General features: G+C 47.1%; 5 protein-coding genes and 1 pseudogene across 6 annotated transcripts; 3 read left to right on the top strand and 3 right to left on the bottom strand.

Moving 5' to 3' along the window:
- Positions 1-4,364: 4,364 nt before the first annotated feature.
- Positions 4,365-9,806, bottom strand: LOC136530985 (DEAD-box ATP-dependent RNA helicase 20-like). The gene is given in 11 exon segments (XM_066523688.1): positions 4,365-5,611; positions 5,727-5,960; positions 6,039-6,265; positions 6,348-6,433; positions 6,519-6,611; positions 7,106-7,260; positions 7,507-7,668; positions 7,766-7,945; positions 9,161-9,176; positions 9,178-9,403; positions 9,506-9,806. Coding segments are annotated over 11 exon segments (1,485 nt in total). The 5' UTR covers positions 9,562-9,806; the 3' UTR covers positions 4,365-5,561.
- Positions 9,807-9,913: 107 nt separating this feature from the next.
- LOC136530986 (uncharacterized) lies at positions 9,914-14,615 on the top strand. 2 transcript variants are annotated; one of them, XM_066523689.1, is made up of 7 exons: positions 9,921-10,205; positions 11,012-11,139; positions 11,243-11,332; positions 13,410-13,462; positions 13,733-13,835; positions 13,929-14,044; positions 14,127-14,615. In XM_066523689.1, exons 1-7 carry the CDS (start codon positions 9,980-9,982, stop codon positions 14,173-14,175), a joined length of 765 nt encoding a protein of 254 aa, XP_066379786.1. In that variant the 5' UTR covers positions 9,921-9,979; the 3' UTR covers positions 14,176-14,615. The 2 variants fall into 2 exon arrangements, with proteins under 2 accessions (XP_066379787.1, XP_066379786.1); XM_066523690.1 differs by lacking the exon at positions 14,127-14,615 and having other exon boundaries at positions 9,914-10,205; positions 13,929-14,048.
- A 511-nt stretch (positions 14,616-15,126) lies between these two features.
- On the top strand, positions 15,127-20,141 carry LOC136530988 (uncharacterized). Its single transcript, XM_066523692.1, has 5 exons — positions 15,127-15,718; positions 19,303-19,355; positions 19,452-19,545; positions 19,669-19,767; positions 19,851-20,141. The coding sequence occupies exons 1-5, from the start codon at positions 15,281-15,283 to the stop codon at positions 19,977-19,979; spliced, it is 813 nt and encodes a 270-aa protein (XP_066379789.1). The 5' UTR covers positions 15,127-15,280; the 3' UTR covers positions 19,980-20,141.
- Positions 20,142-20,655: 514 nt separating this feature from the next.
- LOC136530989 (phosphopantothenoylcysteine decarboxylase-like) lies at positions 20,656-21,648 on the top strand. The gene is made up of 2 exons (XM_066523693.1): positions 20,656-21,162; positions 21,240-21,648. The coding sequence occupies exons 1-2, from the start codon at positions 20,833-20,835 to the stop codon at positions 21,510-21,512; spliced, it is 603 nt and encodes a 200-aa protein (XP_066379790.1). The 5' UTR covers positions 20,656-20,832; the 3' UTR covers positions 21,513-21,648.
- On the bottom strand, positions 21,617-23,543 carry LOC136530987 (putative pentatricopeptide repeat-containing protein At1g17630; annotated as a pseudogene).
- Positions 23,544-23,790: 247 nt separating this feature from the next.
- On the bottom strand, positions 23,791-26,560 carry LOC136530990 (uncharacterized). Its single transcript, XM_066523694.1, has 6 exons — positions 26,183-26,560; positions 25,426-25,546; positions 24,997-25,118; positions 24,772-24,893; positions 24,533-24,692; positions 23,791-24,149 (listed from the first exon to the last, which is right to left on the bottom strand). The coding sequence occupies exons 1-6, from the start codon at positions 26,500-26,502 to the stop codon at positions 24,140-24,142; spliced, it is 855 nt and encodes a 284-aa protein (XP_066379791.1). The 5' UTR covers positions 26,503-26,560; the 3' UTR covers positions 23,791-24,139.
- Positions 26,561-27,213: the final 653 nt, after the last annotated feature.

Genomic DNA, 27,213 nt, shown 5'->3' with positions numbered 1-27,213 from the left:
TGAGCTCGTTTCTTCGCTGATTTTGCGTGCGGCTTGGTTCCTATCTTCATGCTTGGACTTTGCTTGATATCTCGAGTCTTCTCTTGTGCACCTAAGGTCTTGCTTATGGTGTTGATCATCGGATCATCATGTCGCCTTCGTCCAAGTCACGTCTTGCATCTTATTGAACTACAAAACAATCACTTACAAGTTCATTAGTCCAATTTGGTTGTGTTGGTCATCAAACACTAAAATCCAAAGTAAATGGGCCAAGGGTCAATTTTCCTTACAGGTTTGACTCACTGGAGTCACTATTCATCTTCCCCAGCGAGTGCTTCGTGGGTTAGGGTTCGGCTTGGAGTGCCGAGACCCCTTTCTCTTCGTTCTCAGATCCGAACGGGCTCTGTTCTTTTCTTGCCGTGCGCCGGCGAAGACGGCGGTGCGACAGCTTTCCCCGCGCGGTGGCAGGTGGTGACCGGCAGTTGAGTGACGCCCGCCACCCTCCCGATCTCTTTTCTATTTTCTTTTACCCGGTTAGGGTTAGGGTTTCAATCCGAAATGGATCGAACCCTTGTTCTTTCTTTGATTTCTTTTCAATTCTCTACCCCATACTAGATCTATACACTGTTAACCCCGCTCTGGTACCAATGTTAGAAACAAAGTACCTCTGAACTGTAGATCAGGGGGTAAACATCTTACTTAGATGTAGAAATTGGTTCCTCTACTTCGCCTTGGAGCAGTTGCGCCGTAGCCGCGTGAACGCTGGTGTCGTGGGAGCTCAGCGCGGTGGAGTCCAGCGTAGTGGTGGCGTTGTAGAGGCGACGACGGCGAAGTCAGTGGGTCTTCCCGTCGATGGCAACACTGTCTTTAGATCGGGTTAGGTTTAGCTGTTGATGGATCACGACGGTTTCCGGTCAACCTCGTAGTTAGAGCCCTGATCCCTACCTCTCTTTATAGTGTTGTACGACAGGGGTCTACCAACCATATTAGGGTTAGACGCTCCTGATCAGGACGCAGATCTCAAAGTTGGATCTATTGGTGGAGATCAAATAACACCTCGAAGAACCATGCATGGCAGAGGCGCGTCTACACACTGATCGTGATCGGTGATGGGTCGTCCTTCCGAAATGTGTTGCTGTCCACACTGCTATATGCATATATTGGATCTGGATGTACGTATACAGAAGGGAGGAAGCAGAGGCTCGGAGGTAGGCACATTGATCGACCGTATGAGTAGTACGCTACTCTACTACGAGTAATCAGTAGTGGTAAGAGGAGTATTAGTGTGGTAGTATTTACCTATACTACTAGCTAGGCAATGCAATAGGCATGCATGCATGACCCATCATGTGGTCATGGATAGGCCTTGATGGTGATAATGGAGTACTAGTTATGTCACAAGGGATTGGGATTTGGGATGATGCTCCACAATAATCCCCATCTAAAACAAAATGAATTGAAGATTAAGTGGTGGTGGATTGTGCTTTAAGGAATGGCCGGGTCCCAGTGTCTACTGCTAGGACTTTGACTACTGGAAAGTTGTCTGGGGTTTTCTCTCTGGGTCTCTTGCACTGCATGCTGCTGCGTTGCTTGGGACAGGAAGCATAGGGCCTAGAGAGAGAGGTCCAAGCAGACCATGACGCATAGAGTACTCCATTTTATAAGGCATTTCATGTATGTTAACAGTCAAAGGTCCCGTTCGCTTGTCTTAAAAATGGCTTGTTCGGCTTCTTTTTTTTCAGCCGGAACAGTGTTTTTCTCTCACAACAATTCAGCCGGAACTAGTGTTTTTCAGCCAGTTTCAGCCAAGTTTCAGACCAGCGAACGGGGCCTTTATGAACTTTAATCAATAATTTAACCAACATTTTTAACTTCTATAATACAAACTTGATACTATTAGACTTGTAATCAAATATATTATCTAATAATTATATGTTTATAATCATAAACAATATAATATAACATAAATGAATGGTCAAAGTATAATTTGGACGGTCGTACCATATCAGACAACGTCTTATAAACCGGACGGAAGGAGTAATATATAGGACTATTCTCTCCATTCTAAGACACACGTATCGCTTTTTGAGGAGTCATATTTTTAAATTTAATTAAATATATACAAATACTAATATTTATAATACGTAATGAAATATCACTAGATTGATTATCAAATGTATTTTATAATAAGTTGTAAACTTATTTAGAGATATAAAATATTAATAATATTTTATATACTTAGTTGTGACTAGAGTTCGAACAAGTGATGGAGACACGGATGACTTCCCGATTAGGATAGGACTACATCAAGGGTCCAGCTTTGAGCCCTTATTTGTTTGCTTTAGTGATGGATGAGGTCACAAGGGACATACAAGGGGACATCCCTTGGTGTATGCTTTTCGCGGACGATGTAGTGCTAGTTGATGAAAGCCGGACAGGAGTAAATCAGAAACTAGAGTTATGGCGGGAGACTTTGGAGTCCAAAGGTTTTAGACTTAGTAGAACTAAAACTGAGTATATGAGATGTGACTTCGGCGCTACTACTCGGGAGGAGGAAGATGTTAGTTTGGAAGGTCAAGTAGTGCCTAGGAAGGATACCTTTCGATATTTAGGATCAATGATACAGAGGGACGGGGATATTGATGAAGATGTTAGCCATAGAATCAAAGCAGGGTGGATGAAGTGGCGGCAAGCGTCTGGTGTCCTATGTGACAAAAGGGTACCACAGAAGCTAAAAGGCAAGTTTTATAGGACGACGATTAGACCTGCTATGTTGTATGGTGCAGAATGTTGGCCTACGAAAAGACGACATATTCAACAGCTAAGTGTCGCGTAAATGCGGATGTTGCGTTGGATTTGCGGTCATACAAGAAGGGATCGAGTTCGGAACGATGATATACGTGAGAGATTAGGGGTAGCGCCAATTGAAGAAAAGCTTGTCCAACACCGGTTGAGATGGTTTGGACATGTGCAACGGAGACCTCCAGATGCACCGGTGCGTAGTGGAATCCTAAGTCAGGATAGTAACGTAAAGAGAGGCAGAGGAAGACCGAAGTTGACTTGGGTAGAGGCAATAAAAGGAGACTTGAAAGGATGGAATATACCCAAAGACTTAGCCTTAGATAGAAGTGCTTGGAAGACAGCTATTCATGTGCCTGAACCTTGATTGCTTCTGTTGGGTTTCAACTCTAGCCTACCCCAATTTGTTTGGGACTTAAAGGCTTTGTTGTTGTTGTTGTTGTTGTAAATTTAAAAGGAATGATTTATCTGAGACGTACATTTATTTTGGAACGTATATTATATGGATTGATGCCGTAGAAATGGATGGTTGGAGAGTGACGAGGCAATCCAGCCCAGCTTTTGCCTTTGTGTGATCCTGCTTCTGCTCTCAACTCTTCCATGCACCGTGCTGAAGCTGCAAAAAGAAGAAGAAAAAAAATGCTGTCCCTCCACTCCACCGGAGGAAAAGGGTAAATGCAGTTGATCCCTTTTGGGACGCTTTCAGCCCTTCATTGAAGAACAGATGAGCAGGCAGGCAGGGACCCCAATAACTCAGGTCGCCTGCCATTACGAGCAGCGGCTAATTAGTTCGCCATTCCAAGATCACTCGCTCTCATGCCATAACCATATATGCTAATCCACCATCCCAAGATCACCTGCTCTCATGGTTATGCCTCTTACCAAACATTATCATACACCCATGCAGATCATCCCCTACCAATTGATTCTTTTTTAGTTTCGGAGAACAAACATTGTATGCTATGCTATGCAACGCCCCATGTGCATATATGCGTGTTCTCATGCTATTGGAACCTTCTTGCATCGTTCTCCTATCTCCTCTCACCACGATGATTGGTGCTACTACTTACGCCCTTTTGACCAAGGGCAAAACGGCAATGATGCTGGTCCAAGATCCAACAGTCGCAGCAGCAGCTATGCTACACTACCCTAACGCGAATACGTACGCGATGTGACCGATGTCTGCCTGGCCCGGACCTCTGCAGTTCCTCCTACAAGTGTGCATGCCCGCACGCTTGGGTGGCCTCATGGTCCAGCCACATGTGGGCGTGCCCGCCCTTTGCACTGCTCTGCACCAAAGCTGCACGCAACGAAAGAAAAATCCTTCCTTGAAAAACGCTAGGCTCTCATTTCCGGCAGCAGCCCAAAGCATGGCTCCAGGGAGATGGAGAGATCTCAGACATCAAACACGGCATGAGTAATGCGCGACGTGGGCAGATACAGTAGTACCAACAGGTCGCAAACACAGTAGAATATACGGGAGGCAGCAGACAAACAATCAACAGTACACAACATGCAACAGCCTCAGCTATGGTCTGACTACATGTAGTGTAGTTATCTCACAACAATATCTTCAGAGATAAACCGATCACTATCCCATCTATTAAAAAAAACAACTCTTTTGAAGTAGCCAAACAGTTATGGAAACAGGTTTAATAAAGGGTTTCCAGCTATAGCAAGAACAATGTAAACAACAGATGTTGATGATAAGATTTTACACAATCAAATCATGCAGGCAATTTCTAAAACAAGAAGCCATGGACTGGACCACACTGCAACCAACCACTGAACGACTCCCTTCATACAAACAAAATTCAGTTTTCGGCTACCATGGCAGATAGCTGCAATTGACAGATGTATTAGATACGGGGCAGCAGATATGACCACAAACCCATCTTTTGCCAGATCCTTGCTTACCACATGCTATAACAGAGCTATTAATTTCAGACTGCAATTTCAGGGATGAACATTGAATTATGCTGCATTGAAGTAAATAATAACTAAGCAAAAGAGGTAGATATGAGACAGAGTTTCTGTCCTTCTGAAGTTACCAGTCCCAGCTGAGAGCTGACAAGGGCATTTCTTATATCTTGTGAAGAACTCGGGTCAGTAATAGTATAATAGTAGATGCGTATCAAAAGAATCCTATGCTGGGCAGGAAGCGTGTTCATGAATCATCGCCACAACATTATTTTATGGATCATCCCAACCTATTTTATGGAGACAAAAAAAGTTCAGAATATCTTCATAGAAGATGTGGCCATAACACACCCTCCTTGCTATACCAGACAACCTAGAAGTTACTGTACTATCCTAACAAGGTGAAAAACCTACTGAACCAGAAGGAAAACAGTACCAACTGAGATCTGACAAACAAGATGTAGAAAGAAAAAAAATGGGGGTGGGGGACTGTGGAACAAAGATGTTCCATTTTGCAAAACTACACAGTATGTCAAACTCATCACCATTGTTCTAGCAACCAAAAGGAAGAGTAAAACTGGTCACTAAATCATGGATGAATTGATGTTTACTACAAATTCTTACCTCTGATATGAGCTAATTGTGAGCGATGCTGTCAATCTGAAAACTAGACCTAAAAATAAACTAATGATATTGCAGGCATCATATCATGCCACATTTCTAGTATCAAGACAAGTATATCCAAGAGTATATGAATCCATCTTTGCCGAATACTAGTCAAAATGTTCAGTGCCCCAAAACAACATATCCATCCACAAACAAAGGTAAAGCATTAATCTTAGCAGCAACTAAGCATTTGAAAGTCAACTCCAGGATCGGCCACCCCCATACCCCCTATATCTATCACGGTAACCTGCAAAAAAAAAAAAATGAAAAATATTCCAATTCATTCAGAAATCAATGCCACTTCAGAAATAACAGACCTTCATTTGGGGAAACTAAAAACAGACATCCAATAGCAAACTTACCTGAAGAAGGGGGAGGTGCACCACGACCCATAGCAGCTAACTCAGAGCTGACCTTTTGTCCAGCTTCTTCCAGAATACTAATAAGTTCCTTGGCAAATCTGGCATTAGCTGCAGTGAAAAAGGAGTAAGCTGTTCCTTTTGCACCTGCTCTGCCAGTTCGACCAATACGATGAACATAATCCTCAAGCGACCCTGGAAAGTCATAGTTAATGACATACTTCACATCCTTGACATCTGTTTCCCAAGGGCAAGAAATATGTATCAGTTTCTTCAGGAAATATAAGGTGTATCACATCTAAAAGTTGTGCATACCTAAGCCTCGAGCAGCAACATCAGTGGCTGTCATAATAGGACTTTTCCCTGACTTGAATTCAGAAAGGACCCAATCCCGTTCTGCTTGGCTCTTGTCACCATGGATAGACAAAGCAGGCCAACCGTCCATTCGAAGCTGTCTAGTAATCTGATCGCATCCCTTCTTGGTGTCCAGAAATATTAAAATTCGGCTACCATCCATTATATCCTCCAGTAGATTAACCAGCCTTGTACAGATACAAGTATCATTAAGACATTGTTTGAATGATGTGTATGAAACGGGGAATTTTTTTTTTGCGGAAATCCTACTTGTTATACTTCTGACTCTCAGATAGTATCTCTACATGCTGAACAATAGCATGATTAGCCTTCAAGTCTTCAGAACCAATAGTGACCTGCACCATATTAATTCAGCAGTGTTGACATGCAGTAGAAATGGAAAGATGCACTGCAAAATGTTGGGTGGGCTATAGTAAGTACCTTGTATGGGTCAAAAAGGAAATTCCTTGCTAACTGCTCAACTTCCTTTGGCCATGTAGCGCTCCAGTAAAGTGTTTGACGATCTGGACGAATCTGAACTAACAGATAAGGTTTGGATCATGTAAATCAATAATCAAAATTTATTTTTCATAGATCAATGAAAGTAACTGACATCTCAACATAAACCACTAAATTCATCCAGACTGACAAAGACGCAAGATACTGAAACATACAACAAACATATATCAGGGCATTGAATTACATGTATATTCAACAGGGGTGGGAACCAATATGAAATGCACTACCTCCGTCCTAAAAAGAATGCAATTCTAGGTCTGGTCAAAATCAAACTGCCCTAAGTCTGACTAACTTTATAGAAAATAGTATCAACATATATGACTTCAAATATGTATACTATAAAAATATGGTTTATGATGAATCTAACGATATCTATTTAGTACGATAAATACTAGTATTTTTTTATATAAATTTGGTCAAACTTAACAAACTTTAACACAACACTATTCTAGAATTGCATCCTTTTCAGGACAGAGGCAATAACATTTCATGTAGCAGAAAAAGTGTACCTGAGAAACAATTTTCTTAATCTGAGGTTCAAATCCCATATCTAGCATCCGGTCTGCTTCATCTAAAACAAGATATGTGACCCTTCGCAAGTTTGTATGATGTGATTCTATCATATCAATTAGTCGTCCTGGTGTGGCTATAACAATTTCAACACCTGGCATAAAAGAAATAACACAATTAATATGATCAGTGCAATGCTGTCATTTTCCTTCACTTTCCCATCCCCCAAAACTCAGTTATACCTCGCCCATGCATCTAATGAAATTTTGTGATATTAGTATTACACACAGAAGAAACTAAACAGTAGACAACAGAACAATTATGACTTATATAGTTATATATATTGTTGATTGTTATGGACCAACAGATTTTCTTTCACGCAGAGGGACGAAGAAGAAACCTTTTTGAAGATCACGAACTTGTGGACCTTTTGGCACACCACCATATATGCAAGTACTTTTTATCTTTGATGATGCACCAAACTTGGTTGCTTCTTGCTGTATCTGAACAGCAAGTTCACGTGTAGGAGCTAACACCAAGACGATTGGACCATCGCCAGGGGCTTCAACAATAACAAAGCTGTAAGTGTTCATAATTTTGGGCAGGAAGTTCCCAAAAGATGATCATGAAGGAAAAGCATCAGGGCAACATATTCTCACCAAGAATAGGCTGAGCATTCACATGAACAACCGCAGGTAAAAGGTAAGCAAGAGTTTTCCCTGATCCTGTCTCTGCAATGCCAATAAGGTCACGACCCCTCAGTGCCATTGGCCAACCTTGCGATTGGATAGGAGTAGGTTCCACAAAACCAGCTTTTGTAATTTCTTGCAACACATATTCTGAAAAATGAAAATGACACCACTAAGGTCAGCATTCAAAGCTATAAATATGTACATATGAAGGTCCCACACAGAAGAAAAGTGCAATGCCTGCTACATGCAAAAGGAGCACTGCCAAATTTAAAGGATCCTATCATCGACAATTCACACATAGAATATCTTAAGTACAGAAACTAATATAGATAGGACAATTCATACAAGATAATTAGCCCTGGGAGGCTCTAAAGACCAGCTAGGTTCCCCATTTCTACAGAATTCAATTCGGGTGCTTCCTCAACTTAACTCGCTGCTTTGAGAAATGTGTGCTCTCAACTCCAGGATCTAATGAAACAAAGAATCCTTCAGCTCTCAGTATGTTCACAAGAATATGCCCTAACACAGTTATTATCGATTTCTTATCAATATTTTTCTCTAAAACAGATCCCATTCTGCTTTCACTTACAAGTAAAACCATTGAACTCTACAATGGCTTGCATAGCACCATTCATAATGAAAATAACCACAGGGACACACTTGTAGGCCAAGACATACTTGAATACACCAAGTCAAGAATCAATGCATTTGCCTCCAAGACATAAGATTAGAATGGAAAGCGCCTTCTCAGGTGTCACGAAATCAAAAGGCCAAGAGGCCCACAAGTCGTTGGCAAAGGATTCAGTGGCCTATCTGGCTCCTTGCAAGTCCTATAAATTGTATACAATTTATTTGAATGGAATCGCGAAAGTGATCAATGGCTTAGTCCAAATATAAGTTCTGATGGTAACACAACTTGAAATGCAACCATATAACTCTGTTTATGTGCATGTGCCATGGTGTGGCTTGGGCATACTTGAACATAATGCTCTATTAGTATTATAGGTGTTTATAGTCTATGAGTGCTGCAAGGAACTCAAAATAGCTACATCAACACTAATCTAACTCATGCAGTAGGATAAGATTGTGCACTCTGAGTTTAGTGTCACAACTAAGAAGTCTAATCAAACATTCTGTTTATGTGCATGTGCCATGGTGTGGCTTGGGCATACTTGAATATAGGTGCTTATAGTCTATGACTGACGCAAGGAACTCAAATTGGTTACATCAACACTAATCTAACTCATGTAGTTCAGTGTCACAACTAAGAAGTCTAATCAAACATTCGATGAACTCCATCACATCCTGATTCACCGAACGTTTAACTTCTTGTGAACGGCAACATCAGCCTCATAATCATACCTGGGAAGCCGACATCCACGGAACTCAAGCACCGGCTTGGGCACGTCGCGGCCCTCGACGGTAATCTCCCGGCGGCGGCGGTACGCCTCCACCTCTTCCTCCGTCATGCCGGCTACCGCAGGCGACTCCACGTAGAAGTTCTTCTCGAAGCGCGGCAGCCCATCCAGCTCCGAGGCCGCCGCGAAAGCATCCGCTTTGCTCGGCGCCGCGAACGCCCTCGACCCGCCCCCGAACGCCCCCTCGCTGGATGGAACACAAGCGGAAGCACAGTCAGTCAGCTCGCGTCGGCCACGGGCCACGGCCAGGGCTTAGGGTTTAGGGCCCGGGCGTGGGGCTGCCAATTACCTGCGGCGGTCGCGGTAGGAGCCCGCGTCCGCAGCGCGGCCGTCGTAGCGGCTCATGGCGGCGGTCGCCGGCGGCGAGGAGCACGGCTAGGGTTTAGGCGCGGGATGGTATGGAAGCCGCGACCGGTAGGTTGGGTAGTTCGGTGCTTGGCGCGGTGGTCTCGGTTCCGAAGATTCCAGGACCAAGCGCAGGAGGTGAAATTTGTGATTCGAATTGAAGCGAGTGAACTCGATGGCGGCGAGCGGAGGAGAGTCGCGTCGAAGCTCTCGAGTCGAGACGAGGTCCTGAAGACGTGTTGCCGAAATTACGCCAACACAGTTATTAAACGTATTCCTTAGGATTAGGATGCGTTTCGCTACTGGCAGGTGGGGCCGTCGAGTGCCACGGAGAAAAGTGGGGAAAAGATCTTGTATGGCTGTGTGTTATGTTATCCAGTTCCAGTCCAGTATCCTCCGACGCCGGCGCGAGCAGCGAATGGCCACCGCGGCGGCGACCATGACCATGGCGACGCACCACCCCCGCGCCCGCGCACCCCTCCGCGTCTGCGCCGCCTGGGACATGAACCCGGGCGCCGCCACCGTGGCCAAGCCCAAGCCCTCCAAGGCCAAGGCCAAGCCGCCGCCGCCCGTGACCACCACCCCGGCCCGCCCGCCTCCTCCGACCCACGCCGACCTCTTCGCGCGCTCCAGCGAGGGCCAAGGTACCGTCTCCTGTCCTCACCATGCGCTCGGTTCTTCGCCTGGCCGCCAGAAGCTTCTGCACTCTCTGTTGCCTGCTGCTCCAGTAACTAGTAATGAGAGGGCACCAAATCGATCAGCACAATCGTAAATGCTGCATAGGGCTACTGAGGTACTGAGAGTTTGAAATGAATCGTGTCAGGGAGATTGTGTCGTTGATGAGTGAGAATACAATTGGTTGTTTAAACTCTAAAAATACAATTGGTCGTGTTTTTTTAGATAGACACCGTTATAGCAGAAATGGTTATACAGGCCTGACACAAAGGAGGCATAATCCCATAACTGGCTAACTGCAGTGCTGGAAGCACCAGCTTAAATCAGCAGAGTCCTGTATCCACAAACTCCTAGCAATTGGGCAGTCTATAGTTAAAAGTAATAGGGTCGGAGTTTTCATTGCCCCAACTCAGAGTTTGTTAAAACAGTCAGCACTCCATATATCCTGCAAGTGAGTATTTACCATACACTTGAACCAATCAGATTATAGTGACACGTAGGTACTTCCCTGTTTGGTTCCGTCCCCCAATAAACCTCATGTCTCTAGCATCAATCTGCTGAATGGTTGATAGCATTTCCAACAACTCCCCCAAGTTTGCACCTCTGCAGAACTGAAAGATCTTTTATATCTTATTTGTCACTCCACCTTAAGAAAAAAAAGCAGTGATGGTAACTAACTAATCCAATGTGTTCAACTGTTGATTGTGTGTGCGTTTTGCAATTATTCCTCGCCATAAGCTTCAAGTTTGATCTTTGATTAATATGGTTGATACAGGAGTGGTAAAGAAGAGCACATATATGGGCTTTGAGAAATGGTGGTTGCCACCTCCACCAGAGGTGAAGAAACCCCGATCGCTCTACAGTGCGGCGTCACTGGCTTACTTGGGAGACTGCATATATGAAGTGAGAATCAGGCCATGTGAACACCGATATAGAAGTGTACTAGTTGTCAAGTTGAAGCTTGCTTTCTGTAGGAAAATCTGATTCTTTCTCTTTCTGTGTACAGCTTTATGCTCGGAGGCACTTCTTCTTTCCACCTCTGAGCATCAATGAGTACAACAAATGTGTGATGGATGTTGTGAAGTGTGAGTCACAGGTATGGGTTTGCCTATCCTTTTTATTGGCTAAAACTCCACATATATTAGTAATTAATTATAGGGGCTCTTGCGTTTGTACCCTTGTTTTGTATTGAAATTGTGATTTTGCCCCTATTTTTTTGACTTTGTGAATTTACCCCTACTGTGCCATTCACGAAGCACCGGTTTACCCCTGCTCCGTCATCCACCCCTAACGGTGTTAAACTTTGTACAAAAGACATGAATGCCCATGCGATTTTGCCCCTTGTTTTTATGACTAATTGTGATTTTGCCCCTGTCTGGCGAATGAAGCGAGGCCGGAGGACGGGCGGGGCAGCACAGCTAGCCGACCGGCCGACCGAGCCCACGGGGCGGTGAGCTCATCGGGCGCAGCGCAGCAGAGCCAGGCACAGTAGCCGGTAGGCGGCACCACGGCGTGGGGCGCGTCGGATCAGATCAATCAGCGAGCGCTAGCGTCGCCCAGCAGCCAGCGTTCCAGCAGAGCAGGAGCCTGCACCAGCCGTCCAGCCCACAGCGCGACAGGGCGGGGTGGGCGTGGCGGCGTGGCGACGCGCGACACGCGGCCCCTAGCTTTTGGCCGGTTCCGGGGCAAGATGGGCAGGCGCGGCCAGGCCGGCCGGCCGGCCGGCAGCGCGTCCGTCCGTCCGTCCACCGGTTGTCGTCGTCGTACGCGCCGCGCCGCGCCGCACTGCCGCTGCAGAAACTCGCTCGGGGGCCCCCCGGCCCGCGCGCGCCCGGCCGCGCGTCTCTATCACTGGCTCGCCGCACGTCGCGGAGCCGGGCGGGCGGGCATGAGTCACGACGGGCACGGGCAGGCGCAGGCCTATGGATGGATGATTAACGGCGGGGACCTCCTGAACCGCAGCGACGACGTGCTGCTGCCATTGCGATAATAATGCGGCAAGCCTGGGCCAGCCCCGTCGCCATGCGTGCATGGTCCAGGAAGCCTACCTCTCGCGGTCGGTCGATCCGTCACCTCGGAGGAGGCCCCCCCTCTCTCGCTCGCTGTCGCGCGCTCGGGATCTCGCGACGGCGCGCTAGCTGGTCGAGGCCGGGCTTTGTCGTTGCCTGCCGGTGCCGACTGCCGCCGCTGCGCTGCGCTGGTGGCCTGGCTGGCATGTGCAGGTCCGTACGGGGGGAACGCGGCCGGCCGTGGCCCACTCTAGCTCTGTCGTTCTGCGTCGCGCCTGGCCGGCGCCTCGGTAGCTACTAGGAGTACTACTACCGGCCGGCGCTACTGTTGTCAAGTGCACCACGTACGTACTGCGTGCTGCTGGCAATGGCGTTCGTGCGTCATACATACCGGTAAGGAATCGATCTGCCTTCAACGGTTCTCCGGCTCTCCGGCCACAGGTACGCGTGCCGTGCCCCTGGCTTGGCGGCCCCCCTCGCGCTGCTGCCTGCTTGCTCGCTGCCCGTTGCTGACAGCGTGCTCATGCATGACCTCATCGGCAGCCGTACACCAACCCCACAAGTCCTGGTGCCACTGCCCACTGGAGGTAAAAACAGCGTCGCAGTCACTGCGCAGCCACTTGCCATACTACTGACGGCCGGCCCCCCTTTTTGGATTTTCCAACACTGGAATATCTACAGGAAATGAAGATAAGATGAGGGGCAACATGGTCTTTTTGCCTATGTTTGCAGGGATTTTGATTTCTTTTAATTCATTTATTCCATGTTCATCTAACAGACATCCAAACCAGGGGCAAACGGAGGGTTCGTTTTAAAATAACAGGGGCAAAATCACAAAGTTGAAAAAACAAGGGCAAAATCACAATTGGACTGCTGGACAGGGGCAAGAACACCATTTTCCCTTAATTATATGACATGACGTCAGAATAAATTCTATGATCTGCTAATGCTAAGCATTTGTATCGTGTGCTATTGGTGTATCTTCTTTCCTGTATGTGGTTTCACTTACAATCTTGTGGTTATATGGTTGGACTTCCAGAATTCCAAAAGCTATTCATTCCATTTGTTGTTTTCCAGTTCAGCTTTCTAAATATAGCCAGTCCTGTGTAATAATATGTTGTTCAGAAATCTTGTTGTTATAACTGTGCTTTTTCCTCGCTCCAGGACCTTTTGTTGAACCAGCTTCTTGGAGAGGATTTTCTAACTGAAGAAGAAAGGTGAAGCATAAATGCTAATCTACACTATCAACAATATAGTTTCTATAGAGAAATGATCTTCTGTAGCCTTAACATGCATGCCTGGAGTTATACGGAATGTTAGCATTTTGCCATTTACCAAGACTAGCATGGGTGTTTGGAGTTACCATATTTGTTTTTGGGAAAATGTTGTATCTCTCTACTTTTTCTACACTGTCCAGGGCCTCAAGCCTATTCAATAATGAGCCTTCAAGATGTACTTTGAGTTACATGTTTAATCACATTTTGTAGGGACATACTCCGTTGGGGGAGGAATATTGCTAGCAGCAAAACTCGCACCAGAAAGCGTGCAGGAATTGCAGTCTACAATCGGGCATCTTCACTAGAAACACTGGTGTGCAATACTCTAAAATTGCGTATTATTCTGTTCTATGCTGCAATTTGTGTTTAGAATAATTGTCACATTGTTGATGTTGTTTTCTGTTAGATTGGATATCTTTACCTCACAAATTTCAAACGGTTAGAGCAACTGATGTTTCAATTGGGCTTCACAAGTGGTGCCTCTTCACAACATATTGCAGACGAGCTGCGCTCAAGTTTCCAGTAAAGCATCCTTGGTCGATAAGTACTATTTTCAAAGTCTTTTAGGAGGAGTGGGCTCAAACTAATGAACTATCTTTGGCAGGAAAACAACCCCCGCTTCTGCCACACCTCCACAACCTGCAACAAAGTGAACAGCTCCGAGGTGTAACGATATTGGTATCACGCTTGCACAAAGGTTTCTCTTTAGTGTTGACCCCAGCGACCGAGAGGAGGACGCATGAGTCACAGTGCATGCAGATGCAATAGCGAGACTGGTAGCAAATGGTTAGCGAACACCACCACCGTATATTCATCAGCATGTTTCTGCGAATGGGGCATCATAGATATGCACAAACTCTGGAGACTCTGCGAAAATAAAGACTCTGAATGTCTGGGCTGACCTGGGGCTTGCGAGTATGATAGATTGATGTTTGCAAAGAAGCTCGAGTGTGGGAGATCTTAATCTTCAGTGATTGGTGAATGACACATAAAACAAGGCCCGATTTGGGGTGTTGTAATCGACCGAAATTCGTGTAGGTAATTAACCATGTCATGCGAATTTCTTGCAACCTGTGATGATTCTGTTTGTACACACGCCCTTTTTTTCTTCTGTTTCCTTCCTGTGATTTCTGTTGACAAGCTAAAGCTCTGAGCGCTAAGATGCTGTGGGAATGAATAGCCTCGGCAGTTTTATGCACTGCGTATTAATTTGAATGTCGTCCAACTGAAATGTGTTCCTTTGTTTTGGTTCCTGTATCTGTATGCAGGAGCAGGGCCACAGCGCCCACAGTTCTGAACTTTCTGATCCAAAGCTTATTAACAGGGTTTTGCAAGGTAGAATCCCCCAAGTAACAGAAGTTGGAAGCATTCCGGAGCAATCTGGTTCCCCAAGCCGGCGGCGAACCGGCATGGGCAGCAAGCCAGCAACCAGCTCAGGCCTCACAGGCTCAGAAGCTCTCCTCCTCCTTATCCGAACGAACGACACGGCGGAAGCAAGTCGTGTCGTGCAACTGCAAGTGCGCGGGCCGCGTAAGCCGCCGCTGGGAACAACTCCACCACCTCACGAGGCTGTGCCGCCCGAGGCCCGACGCTTTTAAAAAACGCGGCGCCGAGTGAATCCCAATTCCAAGTCCGCCCCACGCAAGCACACGGCGCGCGCACTCCTACGAAAAAAAAGTAAAGTGAGGAGAGAAAAAAGAAACGAGCAAGCGGAAATCGCAGCACGCCCCGACTGGGGATGACGCGCGCCCGCCGCCAATGGCCGCACCGCCGCAGACGATAGCGCTCGCGGGGCTCATCCTCCTCATCTTTGTCCTCGCCGTGGCAGCGCTCTGCCTTCACGTCCTCGGCCGCCGCAGGCCCCGGCAGCAAGTCCCGCCGCCGCTCGAGGCGGCCGCCGCGGGGGAGGCGGAGGAGGAGGAAGGCGGCGGCGGGGAGCGGCCGCAGAACCAGCGGAGGAGGAGGAGGGCCCGGAGGAAGCGGCGGCACGAGGAGGGGGCGGCGGCGGAAGGTGGTGGCCACGGCGCGGACGGGGACCGGGACGCCGCCGCGAAGACGGCGGGGAAGGAGGCGCTGCTCCCCCGCCGGCCTGAGTTCCCGCTCGCCTCCGTGGCTGGCCCGCTGCAGCGGCGGATCAACGCGCGGTACGACGACCTCGCGCGGGCCAGTGAGGCGCAGTGCCTCACCATCGAACAGGTGAGCCGCAGACCCGCAGCGCATTACCCTTCCACTTGCTTCTGCCAGGGCCAGGGCTCTACATGCTTTTGCTTCGTTTCTCAGTGTGTCTGCGAGGTAAACTTAGGCCGTAGCCTCGCTGCTTGGGCGACAAGTGTTGCTGCCTGCAATGTGGCGGGATTGGTCAGCAAAGCGCAGATTACCTGCTGTTGATTTCTAGACTGGTTTTTGCTCAGATTGCAGTCTAGGGATAGAGTTAGCGCTTGGAATGTCCATTTTCCATGCCAATTTGGCTTCAATGCTGCACGCCTGATGAGGGCTACTAGGATGCTTATAGAATTTGTCTATTGCCATGACGCCCGAAATTTACTGTGAACTCATCACTGACAAACTGCCATTTCGTTTTTAACATATGGGCATGAAATGCCATGTATCCTAGTTGCACTGGTGCTCACGTATACAGCTTGACATCATACTGTCACCTTGCTTAACAGTAACCCAAACTAAGGAGGAATGAATTCTTCAACATTTACATGCAGGTACACACTATTGGGAATTACAAATTTCTATGCAAACTCAAGAACTTACCCGCAAGTCGACCTTGTTATGCTTTTATATTGTCGATTACTAAATTAGCTAGAAGAGATTAGTACACAGTGTCAAAACTTTAATTGTGTTTCTTTGTCAGCTCTGGGTGTAATTTTGGCAATGCTATTGACAGCATCAGCAGTATTTATTGTTTTTGGCCGTTCATAAAAAAATAAAAAAATCCCCAAATGGGAGCGTGCCTCGCACCTCCTCACTCCCCTTTCCCCTCGGCGGATACCTTACAATTGATTACAGGATAGACCTAGTTTAGTTTTAGCCTGGCCTGACTAATTCTCGACATCGAGGATTTCGCCCCTGACCTTCCACCACAACCTGCAGCATGGAAAAATCTTACGCTCGCTTCCTCCTTGGTTTCGCCATGGCACTGATGACTCTGTGCCACCACCAGAATCATGAATCGGGCGAACCATCGATTCCAGAAAGGCCGCCTTTACCCCTCTTGATGTTGAGCTGTGCGTTGAGGCGACAGATCAGTTCTATTTATGCTGAGTTTTCCTATGCTATGATTACAAAAGATCTGGTTGGTAGATTATTTCTGCAGTTTCTGCTATCAATTATCCATAGATTTGTTGAGTGTTTTGGGTTCTGTTTGATTTGAGATGCTGGTGTGATTTGGCCATCTGGGTGCAGGTAATACATGGAGTATGAAATTTTGGTGACTGTAGAGCTTGTATGATGAAATTTTGGTTCACCAACTTGATCCTTTTTTGTGTTGTGCAATCCAAACAAGCTAATAGAATGGTTGTCCCAGTTGTTTTATGGTGTTCAAAGTTGCATCTCTTATCAAATGAGCAGGATTTAAATATCTGCTTCTTTTCTTCTTGAAGAGTTGGAGTTAACTCTAATACTCCTTATTAAGTTGAAGTAGATTGAACCCTCAGCTTGCAGCATAAATAAGGCAACTCTTAGCCCCTAACTGCAATGCTTATTTATTTATTTATTTCCTTTTTTTGGGTTAAGATACGAGGTATAGCAATACAGTATATTCTACTAACAGCCCTAGTATTCTTGATAGTTCATCTAGGATTGAAGTTACCAATGTAGCAGCATATAGTTCACTTGTTAGTTCAAGATCTATTCAGAATTAAGACTGTAAAATGTTACTTTAGAAGACAGTGGTGCACTATGACTGAAGTGGGTAGCTTCAGTGCTTATATTGATCATATATGTTGTGGTTAGCATTTGAATTGAAATATCAAAGCCTATTTTCTGAGTCTTTAGCATGTAAGCATAGCTTTCTGCTGCAATATTACTTGGCGAGTTGAGTTCTAAAATACTGCATTCAAGATCACTACAGTTCAGTAGTATTGGAACAAAACGCTGCATTCCTTTTCTTGACAATGTGTTCTCTGACTTTGTCAACTGACAGCTTGTTCTATGGAGGATACCTGTGCTTGTTGTTTTGTTATGAGTAACGCCCATTGTTGTTAGATCATGATATGCCTACTTTTACATCAATTATTTGTTGAGAAAGCTAAATGGCTAAAACATGTGTTTATCATCCTATTATATGCTTAATATATGTTTTAATATCATTGAAGTTTTTTTAAGGCAAAATGTGTTTATGATTTTCATATGGCCAATTTATACTCCTATAAAGATACTGTAGGTCAAGACTAAATCACATTGATTACATGTATTCGTATTCCAAAAAGGCAAAAAACATTACTTACTTTTAACTAACTGGAAGTATAAAGTCTAGTGTATTGTTGAAAAAATTCTTTTGAAATTTCAATTCTTGTGGTGCATGATGCCCCTGTGCATGTTGTATGATCATGGCTGCCATTACAACCTTGTAGACCTGATTAAATGGTCAGGTCCTCGACACTAGTTTTATTTTTCATACTCTAGGGTCTGAACTGGAGGTAAACATCTCAACCTTGACAAACTAAGTGTTACTGTGGTTTTGCTTCTTTCATCATATAAGCCCTTTAAAAAGATGATTTCATTGAGAGACTTTTCTTTTTTTAAAAAAAAAATCAATGAGAAAGTGCAGGTGAGGCCCTATCTTGGGTACATTTAAGGTCAATATCTAAAATAGAAATGCCTTCTTATCAATTACCTAGTTCATTATTCATGGGAGTGAAGGACCTGTTTGTGTTGGTTTTCAAATCCTTCAAAAATTTTTTTATCTCAACTAAATTCCTAGAGCAATTATCCCTGTCCAAATGGGTTGTAAGACATTGGAATGGTGGATGGTGGGCATGACACCTCCTTGCATAGCTCAAGTTTCCATATGTTGCCTGACAACCAACTACTCCCTCTATCCCAAATTGTAGGTCGTTTTAGCTTTTCTAGGTACATAGCTTTTTTCTATACACCTAGGGCCCTGTTCGTTTCGCTGAAATTTGGCTTATGCTGCTACTTATGCAGATTTGTTGTGACAGGAAAACACTGTTCGTTCGCTGAAAAGTACTGCTGAAGTAGTGATATATGCTATGTCTAGATCTAGAAAAGCCAAAACGACATATGATTTGGAACAGAGGGAATAGGTCGTAAAAGCCAATGACTTTATTGCAACGGGTGATGCTTCTCCTGGTATTCTTTTAGCTTTCTGTATGCTAATTCATCCAAGTGTTCTGTCACCTGTCACATAACTATGGGTGTCAGCCTACGATTTTAGGTCAGAACTAGCGTTGTGTATCTCGTGCATTTTACCCAAGATTGCTTTACGAAAGGGTATGGAGTATGGACTGTAATGCTGCAATACAGGTCCTTAAAAAGAATAGAAGAAAGCTGGTATTACAAAATTGCATGACTAAATTCAGAATCTCAGATCGATGAAAAAAGTAACTTCATAAACAAAAATGTCCGCTATAAGTCTATAACCATAGGTTTGCATATTTTGTTTTTATTAGGGTCACAACTAGTTTCAGTGCACCTAATGAATATTCTACTATGTTTGCGATCACTGATATGTCTTTTTTCCTCATCGGGCTCTATAAGTCACAGAGTGTACTTACAAAAGGTATATGCTCTCTGCCTTGTTTTTTCAGGTTAATGAGTTTGTTAACTGTCTTATAGATGCTAGAAACGAGTTGCTGCAGAGGTACATTGCTCTTTACATGAAACTTACCTTCCGACATCCACAACTTCAAATGTTTTGCAAACCTCCAGTAATGTCTTATTCCTATGATCTTATCAGGTACGAGAATGTACAAAGAAGCTTCAAAATAAAGAAGGCAATGCTATCCAACCATCGAAACTGTAGGTCTTCATACGAACGCCTCTTTGAACAGGTTAGCCATTTAAGGGGGATAAAATTGCCAAGGCAACTAAGTAAACTTTATGTGTAGGGCTGCATACTGTCTCTGCTAACTTCAGTTTATTACTCCTCTGTGTACCCTTGCGCATTTTCATAGGTACGTAGATTGGAAACCGGGCGTGATAATCTAAAGAAAGATGCCGCCATCTACAACTATATTCAAGAGCGTCTTCAGAAGTCACCAGCATACAAAATGGTATGTAGCTTCTCTTCTCCTTGTAAGTCGTAACCACCTCGGCATCCTGGTTGTGACAGACTCTGGACTGTTTACCATGGCAGATCATGGAGCTCAGTGCTATGGAGATGGAGGCTCAAGAGATATCATTCGAGGAGCTGCTGGCTAAGGAGAAGGAGGACACCGCCTTCTGGCAGCGCAACGGGAAGCTGAGATCATTCTCGTCCAAGTAGGACACAATGCCCCTACCTGGGCTCACTGACGATAGCAGATCTCAACATGGGTAGTTTAAACATGAAATCCTAGCCTGCTCCTTGAGAGCAGCTGCTGTATGCCTGCATCGAACCGTTTGGTGTAACGCCGCGCTCGTCTAATAAGATGTTGGGCCCCCGTCACTAAGGAGTCTCCTGGCATGATTCTGGGCAGATTATTAAAAGAGCTATGTCGTGATATATGTCGCCCCTGCCTCCCTGATATCACACTATCACTACTCACTACTAGGGCTTCTGTTGCCCGGCGGGATATGCAGTTGACGATGACGGCTCAGCTTGGCCGTGACGTGAGAGCGGTATCAATCAACTGAAGAAGAGACGTGTGCGTGTTTGGAATTCTGCATACGTGGTTTCAGCATTCAGGATCTAATCTGAATTTGTCCTATATAATAACAAGGAGTAAATTGCGGTGATCGAGTACATCATTAATCCGTTGCCTCCCGGTCCCGGCTCCCGCCTATCCAGCTTGAATTGAATTGGATTTGCCTGCTTCCTTCGAGTACTCTTCTATGAGCAGTTCTTAGACCTACCAGAACTATTCGTCCTTTGTTAGCGCTACATGCAAATGGTTCAATACATATTTTTTATTTCTCTAACAACAAGATCTAAAAGACAACTCTTTTTGCAAATGGGATCTTCAGGAGAAGGGATACTCAGATTTAGGTTATGTCTCTCCCGGCACCTAAAATAGGTTTTTCATATAGGTAAGGTACTCTGTTGGTATTGTTTGGAGATCAATTTAAGGTTTAGGTTCCGCAACGTGGTCAGTCTTGCCTCCGTTGTGCATTTCTCCCCCTCCACATTTGCTACTGCGATGGCCGCCCACCAGGAGCCGGCGTCGTCGGGGGGCGGGCCTCCACGGCGCCCTCGCGTCCTCCTGGCGGCCTCCGGCAGCGTGGCCACCATCAAGTTCGAGGGCCTCTGCCGCAGCGTCGCCGAGTGGGCGGACGTCCGCGCGGTGGCGACCGCGTCCGCCCTGCACTTCATCGACGGGGCCTCCTTCCCCGACGGCGTCCCGCTCTACACCGACGACGACGAGTGGTCCCGCTGGAGGCGGGTCGGCAACGAGGTCCTGCACATCGAGCTGCGCCGGTGGGCCGACGCCCTCGTCATCGCGCCGCTCTCGGCCAACACCCTCGCAAAGGTACGCACGCACGCCAGCTGCCGCTTGTCAGCGCTCGCCCCCCACCGGCCACCGCTGACAAATCTGCCTGCTGCCAGGTCGCCGGCGGGCTGTGCGACAACCTCCTCACCTGCGTGGTGCGCGCCTGGGACTACAGCAAGCCCGTCTACGTCGCGCCGGCCATGAACACCTTCATGTGGGACAACCCCTTCACTGCGCGCCACCTCGCCGTCCTGCGCGAGCTCGGCATGTCAATCGTCCAGCCGGTCACCAAGCGTCTGGCCTGCGGGGACTACGGCAACGGCGCGATGGCGGAGCCGTCGGAGATCTGCAAGACCCTGATGCTCTTCTTCGGTCCACAACACCTTTAGTAGCCTAGCTCTTCAGTTCTGTTCGCTCCTTTCTGTATGATGAGATTGATGAGATGTGTCACTTGCATGACCTAGCAATCTTGCCACAGTACATGGCAATTGTTCTACACAATGTTTGCAATGGCATCATACATGGCACGCGTCTCGTCTTCCATTTCCCCATACAGATCGTCAAGCACCCTGAAAACCTCCTCAGCTTCAGACAGCGGCGTGCTCCCGGCCGTGAAGGAGAACACCTTGTTCCTCACTTCAATCCAGCTCTGCCCCGGATTCTTCCTCAACCCTGCCTCCTTCGTCATCACCCTCACCCTCTTGGAATCGTCCCACATCCCGCACGCGGCGTACAGGTTTGTGATCAGCGTGTGATTGCCGGTGGTCACCGTCTCAGCCTGCAGAACTTTGGCTATGGCAGCTTCGGCCACGGTGGCATCCCCGTGAGTCCTGCAAGCGTTAAGCAGCGCTCCCCACACGCACAGGTCGGACCTCATTGGCATCATCTCGATGAGCTCAGACGCGTCCCTCAGCAGGCCGGCACGCCCCAGGAGGTCAACCATGCAGGTGTAGTGCTCCATGGTTGGGGAGATCTTGTGTTCCCAGACCATCTGGTTGAACAAGCGGCGGCCCGCTGCGATGCGCCCTGTGTGGCTACACGCAGACAGCACAGCGACGAATGCAACGCAGTCAGGCTCAACTGTAGTCCCGGTCAGGTCTTGGAACATTGCAAGGGCTTCGTCACACAAACCATGCGTGCCATAACTCCCAATCATCGAGTTCCATGAAATCAAGTCCCTGCTCTTCATCCGGTCGAACACCTTGCGCCCAGCAGCCACCCTCCCACACTTTCCGTACATGTTGACCAGACCGTTCAGGACCAGCGAGTGGCGGTCTAGGGCTGCTTTGATCGTGTGACCATGGACCTCCTGACCCAGCCGCAACGCCAGCAATTCTGAGCAAGCTGAAAGAACTGTCGCTAATGTCACCACGTTGGACAAAAGCCACTGTTGCTGCATTTGTCGGAACAGCTGCAGTGCTTGCTCCATGTCCCCTGCTGACGCGAACCCACCAATGACAGCACTCCAGCTCACGACATTTGGAGCGACCATGCCTCCACACTGTTCCAGCTGGGCAAGCACACCGAGCGCCTCACCGCACAACCCAGCAGCAGCGTAGCTAGTGATGAGAGCATTCCATGTCACGGCATTCTTCTTTGCCCCAGCATCCCAGAAAACCTTCTCGGACGCCTCCATCTCTCCAAGCTTGCCGTACATGCAGACCAGTGAGTTGGCGACGAACAGGTAGCCATGGACGACGCTCTTCACAAAGCCATAGGCATGTATCGACCTCCCTCTCGCCAGTGCAGGGCCGCCGGCGTACGGGCACGCCGAGAGCACCACAGCGACGGCCTCGGCATTGCCCTCGCACCCACTGCGGTGCATGTCCCCGAACAGTCGAAGAGCCTCTGGGTGCCTCCCGCACCTCGCGTGCACCGAGAGCAGCGTGGTCCACGTCACGGCGTCCGGGCGCGCCCCGGCCACCACCATGCGCGCGAACGCGGCCCACGCCGCGTCGGGGTCGCACCCGAGCCCGACGGAGCACGCGGAGATGAGCGTGTTCCAGGAGAGGGTGCTCCTCCTCATCGGCAATGCGTCGAACACGCGGCGGGCCTCGGCCGCGCGGCCGAGCCTGGCGTCGGCGGCGAGGACCTTGCCGGCGACGTCCGGGTGGGCGTGGAGGCCGAGGTGGAGCGTGTGGGCGTGTACGGTGGAGGCGAGGCGCCAGGAAGGCGCGGCGCGGAGGGCGAGCGGCAGCGTGTAGGAGTTGGGCAGCGCGGGGGAGAGCGCGCGCATGAGGCGGTAGAGCGCGAGGGCGAGGCCCGGGCGGGAGCCGGCGATGTGGTCGCGGAGGAGCTTGTTCCATGGGACGGCGCTGTCGATCGGCGGGTGGCAACGGATTGGCTGGTCGACGGCGATGGCAGAAATCAGGCGGCGGTTGCGCGTGGAGAGCAGTGGAGGACGCGCGGAGGAGACGCATAGAGATCAGATCAGCGTACCATGAGGTCTGCTAAAAATTCTCCTTCAAAGACTAATCCCGTCTTCGATTTAGTTAAAATGAAATCATATTTGAATTTCAAGTTATATCCACATCATATTTGAAAACATTTTAAAAAAAATCCACACCGAAGTGGACAAATAATTGATTACCATAAAACTACAGATAAACCGTAGAACAGCAAGAACTCAGCAAGAGCAGAGATTTGAGTCTCAGACGACAGCTAATTATCACAAGAGCACGCATGGCACAATAACAGAACAAATCATTTCACAGTTGGATATCTGTATACAATGCAATCTCGCCGTCCAGTTTTTCCATGTCTACAAAACTACGGACACAGATAATCTTTCACAGTATGAATTGGACAGACCAATAAATTGCGCCTCTATATGACCTATGCCACCATCAGTCTGAAACAACACGGGGAAGGGTGAATCAACCCCGGCAACCGGAACAATGTTAAGGTAGATTATCTACTAGGAATCTAGTCGGATCTCTTTGTCCTCCGAGACCGTCTTCCAAACTTGCAAATTTTTCACTAGAATTTCTGCACCCATGTTACAATCAGCAACAGGTCAGGAATCCCTGTGGAGAAGATGCAGAATAATCATTAACAAAAAAAAAGGAGGATACTGCTTGCACTTCAGGGAAATGGTACGGACGTTTTAAACGTGAAAGGAAGTTTTAAACGTGAAAGCGTATAAGCACATAAAGCTGCTCAAACAAATATGGACTCATGCTCGAATATGCTATCTCAAGTAATCACAGTGAAAACTGAGAAGAATAGTCATGTGTTCATAAGAAAAATTCGACTAGGGGGAGAGACGTCCATCCTAGCATTTTTAATAGATTGAAGGTGACAACCGAACAATGGTTTCCTCGGTGACATCCACCCCACCTAGACAATCATGTGTTCATAACATTTGTTCAAAGACTTCAAGTACCATAACATTTAATCATGTGGTTACCTGGCAATCTTAATATTTCTGAAGGACAGCATCACAGTTAGTATAAACGTCACCAGGGCAAAGCAAAGGTGCTCCAGGGAATGGCCGCTAATGAAGTACCGGTTCACACTGTAAACTTTCCTGTCAGCAAGGCCTTCAAATCTTGCCAGAAGGTAAAAGCCTGCACCCAGATGTGAATCAAATAAAAGTTTTCGCTAAGGGCTAACAGATTTTGATTGCAGTGGGTTGGTTACAGCTACCTGTAGCAAGGAACCAAAACCTCGAATGTGTATACTTGGGAGGAAACAAGAATAGCATTGCAGGAATGGCGATGCAAGGAACAAAGTTTAGAATCACCCATAAACGCATATCATCAAGAACCCTAATCAGCCAGAAGAACATAATGATGAGGACTTATTTCCAGTATTCATTTCGAGATAAACCATAAGAGGAACAAGCTGAAGGAGTGTCAGAAATATTTATACCTTTCACATGCACTGCTCACTAATATAAGAGACAGGAGTGAGATCAAACAAGATAGCCCAACCCTCTCATCAACTCTTTCAATTACTAATATTGACAAAAGTGAGGAGGAGGATATCATCATCTGCATCGCAGGAGCATCCAGTAAGTATCCATAACCAGAACAAACTATTCAATATTCATCCATCTCATTGTCTATATGCAAATGAATTATTCAGTTCAGATCATTTATTAGCAATTGGCAGTCTCAACTTAAAACCCTGAAAACCCAGGTGTGCACGGTTTTTCTATAGTCAAAGATTTGGATTTAAAGTGTATAAATGCATTTTTTTAACACTAATCTCTCAAAACCAAATGCACTCCAAACCATGCGAAAAAAGGAAGGAGAAAACAATAGAGAAGATGACAGAAAGAAAGTAGTATTCAGGTACCGGCAACCTGTCCCATATTAAGCGATCATCATCTGGCTTGAGGTGATAGTAAGCCGAGCCAAACGCTGCTGCTACATTCCCAGCATAAAAGAGGAACCATCCCGAGGCTTCCCACCTCAAGCTACATGATTCCACAAAGTGACATGTTATCATTCGTGATAGCAAATTTCTTGAAGCAGCACAACTCACAGAAAACCAGATTAGTTTCACATGAAGTGGCATATCTGAACAAGCAGGAAGGTCACGCACATTTCATTTATAGGCTTTCCATTGAAGCATATCAGCCTACATTTAATTGAACACCCATGATTCAAATTCCAGTATCCGGACCATTCTATACTGTGGCAAGACTGGATTGCACATTCTGAAGCAAAGCAAGCAGATGCTAGAAGACATGGCTGACCGATTCAAGCTTAAGTGCCTATAACAGCAAAGGATCTCAATATGATTCATTGGCATTTCCCATTTAACTCAAAAATCCACTGAATTAGTGGAACCTCATTGGGACACGGTAGCAATAGCTACTCGTATTGCCTCCCGAAGCTTTCAAGAATAACTGAACAGAGCGGTCTCTTTCACAACTAGTCAACTACTATGCTAACTAAAAACATTGGTTATCCACACAATTTCCTCAATTTAAGGATTATCGATGTGTTCACTTGACTCACGTGTAAGAAAATTATTAAACCAGGGCATAAGACGAACTTGTTTAGTAAGACATTTCATCAAACGACATGTGGGTGAGTAAGGGGGGCACCTGACGCCGAAGCACCCGCTGCCGCAGAGGCAGAGGACGAGGCCCGGGACCCCGGCGAGTAGAAGCGGGTAGGCGGTGAGCACGTTAAGCGTGTTGGGCACGCCGAGGAGATTGCGCATGTCGGCGAATAGGTGGAGCGCAGGGGTGTGGCGGAACCGCGGCGTGGCCACGAGGAGCAGCGCGGAGGCGAGGACGGCCCCGCAGGCGAGCGCGCGGCGCCGGTGGTTCTCGCGCCGGAGCAGGGCGGAAGCGAGCGCGATGGGCCCCGCGCCGGGGCCGCCTCGGCCCCGGTGCGGGGGGAGGTCGGCGGCGAGATGCATCCGGTCGGCGATGCTGCTGGTTGCGGGCTCAGTTGGATGCTTGCGGCGGAGTGTGGAGTGGAGTGGACTGGAAGGCCTAGAGTTCTGCTGCTGGGCCGTCTTTGTGATTATGGGCCTTTTTCTCAGGATCATTTGTAGGCCGGGCCTTATTCGAATACTGCGCATTTTCCCGCTCGCCGGACAGGGTTTACAGTTTACTTGTGCTACGCAGATAGAGGAAGAAGAAGAGGAAGAGGAAGAAGAGGAAGAAGACGAAGAGGAAGAAGAAGAGGAAGAAGAAGAGGAGGAAGAAGAAGAGGAAGAAGAAGAAGAAGGAGGAGAAGAAGAAGAAGAAGAAGAAGAAGAAGAAGAAGAAGAAGAAGAAGAAGAAGAAGAAGAAAAATCGAAGTTACATCCTCTAAATTTGCTCGAAGCTACATCCTCCTTCAATCGGTGACCTTGTGTGACCTCCTTTAAATTTAAATTTCGAAAACGATGGAATCTGTGTCTTGGGTGGAGCAAGATTAAACTGTGTTGCGTCCTTGACTCCTTGTATATCGGTGAGCCGGAGGCTGAGGACTTGAGGTCTTCTCGACTTCCCACTGATGACGTAATGGCCTTATAGCCAGCGACCCTCTTCTTTTCTGTGTGACCTAGATGCAGAAAATAAGATTTTGTTGTTGCGCCCTTCTATATTGGTGAGCAGAAGCACTTGATGTCTTCATGACCTTC

The sequence above is a fragment of the Miscanthus floridulus genome, unplaced genomic scaffold, assembly GCF_019320115.1.
Source record: "Miscanthus floridulus cultivar M001 unplaced genomic scaffold, ASM1932011v1 fs_248_1_2, whole genome shotgun sequence".
NCBI lineage: Eukaryota > Viridiplantae > Streptophyta > Magnoliopsida > Poales > Poaceae > Miscanthus > Miscanthus floridulus.
Note: the sequence above shows the minus strand (reverse complement) of the source record. Positions and strands in the feature narration are given on the sequence as shown.